The sequence below is a fragment of the Triticum dicoccoides genome, chromosome 3B (assembly GCF_002162155.2).
Source record: "Triticum dicoccoides isolate Atlit2015 ecotype Zavitan chromosome 3B, WEW_v2.0, whole genome shotgun sequence".
Classification (NCBI taxonomy): Eukaryota; Viridiplantae; Streptophyta; class Magnoliopsida; order Poales; family Poaceae; genus Triticum; species Triticum dicoccoides.
This window is the reverse complement of record NC_041385.1, coordinates 30,842,943-30,845,986: the sequence shown is the minus strand read 5'-3', so window position 1 is coordinate 30,845,986 and position 3,044 is coordinate 30,842,943. Positions and strand designations below refer to the sequence as shown.

At 53.8% G+C, this 3,044-nt stretch overlaps 1 protein-coding gene across 1 annotated transcript; it reads left to right on the top strand.

Annotated features, from left to right (window-relative positions):
* Window positions 1-312: 312 nt before the first annotated feature.
* LOC119280622 lies at window positions 313-1,350 on the top strand. The gene has a single exon (XM_037561416.1). It carries the CDS (start codon window positions 630-632, stop codon window positions 1,074-1,076), a length of 447 nt encoding a protein of 148 aa, XP_037417313.1. The 5' UTR covers window positions 313-629; the 3' UTR covers window positions 1,077-1,350.
* Window positions 1,351-3,044: the final 1,694 nt, after the last annotated feature.

Genomic DNA, 3,044 nt, shown 5'->3' with positions numbered 1-3,044 from the left:
TTGGTGTTACTCAATCTCCAGTGAACGCCTCCATCAAAACCCCTCAACATGTTAATCTTATCTCACCATGTTAATCTTATCTACACACATGGAAGCTAGTGTTTGGTCCTAGTCTAACTGGGATCCGAAGGCGACACACACAATACTCATAGTACATTACACCTGGTCTTTGGTCTCTTGTGGCACCGAAATTCTCGCGTCTTTTAGCGCCGCGTTAGGTGGTGGCGCCTGACGGCGACACTGGGGGCTCCTTTTTCTTTTTGTCCATTGGGCAGACCACCTCCCGCGCCCCGCTCCCGGGGCCTCCAAATGGCGACGCGCCCTGCATTGCGGCCCGAGCACGTAAGCAAAACAACTCCAAGAATGTGCCGCGCCATAGACAATTCCCCTGCCCCGAATGTTTTATAGGCGCCGTAGAGAGCGAGTGCAGTCCAAGGCCGCCATTATTTCTGGATCCTCCCCTGAATCCCAGGTCCCAGGTCGGTCGTCCTCCACTCCTCCTCCAGAGCGACGAGCTGCGGCGCCAACCGGACAAGAATATGAGAGATTGAGAGGTATATAATCCGACGGCCATATCCCGGAGAGGCAGAGAGAGGGAGAGGGAGCAGTGGTAGGAGATAGTCGGAGAGATGGCTGCGGGGACGCTGCAGATCAGGCCGAAGGCGAAGAGCCTGTGGCTGCTGGTGCGCCGGCTGCTCTGCCGCGGCAACAAGTTGCACAGACCGCCCGCGGGCGCCGGGGACCAGCAGGGGGACGGCTGCGGGGAGAAGAGGAGCCTCCTCGGCCGGAGCGGCTCCCTGGAGGAGCTCCTGGGGCCGGACGTCGCCGGCGCCGTCCGCCGCAGCGCCAGGAAGGACGTCCAGGTCGTCCAGCACGTGCTGCTGCCGCCTGAGCGGCAACGGCAGCATCACGCGGACATGGAGTTGGTTCGCCCCGAGGTAACCACAGCGGACGCGCCGCTGGCAGTTAGCGCCGTGGCCGTGCAGCAGTACCGGAGGTTCATGTTCGGCGGGTTCCGGCGGCGGCTGATGATGCGGAGGCAGTGGCGGCCGATGCTCGTCGCCATCCCGGAGTGATCCGCCGTCCATCGGTCGTATGGACACCGTGTCCCGTCCCGTGGAATCCGGCTGCCATGTTCGTGCAGACATGTGGGTGTAGCTTTTCGTGCTGTCGAGTTGTTCCGGCCCTTCCTTTGTTCGTTTCTTGCTGCGATCGCGTAGAGGTTGATGCTGCTGCTGTGGTGGTGCATGTAGTAGCGATGTTGGCACATAACTTTCGACATTGTTATTCTTGGAAGCATCTCGAACAAATCTCTGCTCAGCAGCCATGGAATAAGTTTGAGAGCGACTATACGACATGGACTGATTTTTGTTTCGAGTTCGGTCACTTTGCTGTCCTCCTCTTCCATACCTTGCTTCTCCGCCTGCGCCGGCGATGCCGCGGACTCGCCGGGGACGCCACCGCCGGCCGCGTTTGTACGTACCTCAGCTGTATAAGTTTTGCAGGTCTGTATGTGAGCAAATCACAAGTGGGTGCATCAGCTAGCGGTGAGCGCAGGCCAACGGTACTGTGATGTGCAGCTCGCTCGGCCTTTGATAAAGGAGAAAAGAAAACCGGCGATTCGCCTTGGCTTTTGATGGGCTCGAGGGATTTCATTTCAAACCGCAGATTTGAAAAACGATGTGACTTGCTTGGCTCCTTCGCAACCTTTAAAGCTAGCAGTAGCACACACCAAAAGTTTGCCATCGGCTATGCTTTAGCACAAGAACGGTCGAACAAGCGAAATCTGGGTAATGTCTGTTTGGATTTGGTTCCGAAATTGCTTTAGGCGCGAGCTTCGACTGCCCTTCTCCGTGAGCGAGACGATTACGATTTCGGACAATTACGTCTGTCTGGATCTCATTTTTGTTTTTCAAACAAAAAAAGACATGGACTTCTTTTTTTCAGGGAACTGTTTAGGAACGGCGTGCCGGCCGAACCGTTCCGCCGGTCCCGCGCGGGCCACTCGATCGAAGAGAGGCGAAGCGCATCGTACGCCTCACGCTCCTCCCGATCCCCTTCTTCCTCCTTCAGATCCCGCCCCCGGCTAGCCCTAACCCCGCGCAGGTCACCTCTGTAAGACTTAGGGTTTTGGGAAACTGCACGACACCCGTTAAGGGTGTGGCTATCTCATATATATAAGGGGTACACCAAGGTGTACAATACAATATACAAGACATATACAGAAGCTATATGTAAATACAGTCTAACACCCTCCCTCAATCTTAACTATGCCCTGAAGTACAAAGTATGTTAAGATTGCGCCTGCAGCCTACAAACTGAGGTTGTGGAAGAGGCTTCGTGAAGATGTCAGCAAGTTGATCTTTGGAGGAGATGAACTTGATGTGGAGTAGCTTCTGTGCAACACGTTTCCGTACAAAGTGATAGTCAACTTCAATGTGTTTTTTCCGAGCATGAAACACTGGATTGGATGAGAGATATGTAGCTCCAATGTTGTCACACCAAAGAACAGGTGGCTGAGTTTGAGAAACTCCCAACTCTCTCAATAAGGACTGTACCCATATGATCTCAGCTGTGGCATTTGCAACTGCTTTGTATTCAGCTTCAGTGCTACTCCTGGACACTGTAGCTTGTTTGCGAGCAGCCCAGGCGATCAAGTTAGGACCAAAGAAGACAACATGTCCCCCCGTGGATCGTCTGTCATCTGGATTACCAGCCCAGTCTGCATCTGAAAAAGCAGAAAGCATAGGAGACGGCGCTGGCTGAAGGAGTAAACCATATGAGGCAGTAAAGCAAACATAGCGAAGAATGCGCTTCACCGCTGTCCAATGAGAAGTCCGAGGAGCATGAAGAAATTGACAGACACGATTGACTGCATATGATATATCTGGCCGAGTGATAGTTAAGTACTGCAAGCCACCAACAACGCTACGATACTCAGTGGCATCATCAGAGGTGAGAGGATCTCCATCAAAAGCAGACAGACGGTCAGTAGCAGACATAGGAGTCATGGCATGTTTGCATTTCAGCATACCTGCCTGGCG

Bases quoted from the DNA above. Each gene is read 5' to 3' on its own strand.
- LOC119280622 (XM_037561416.1), top strand. From the start codon at position 630: ATGGCTGCGGGGACGCTGCAGATCAGGCCGAAGGCGAAGAGCCTGTGG.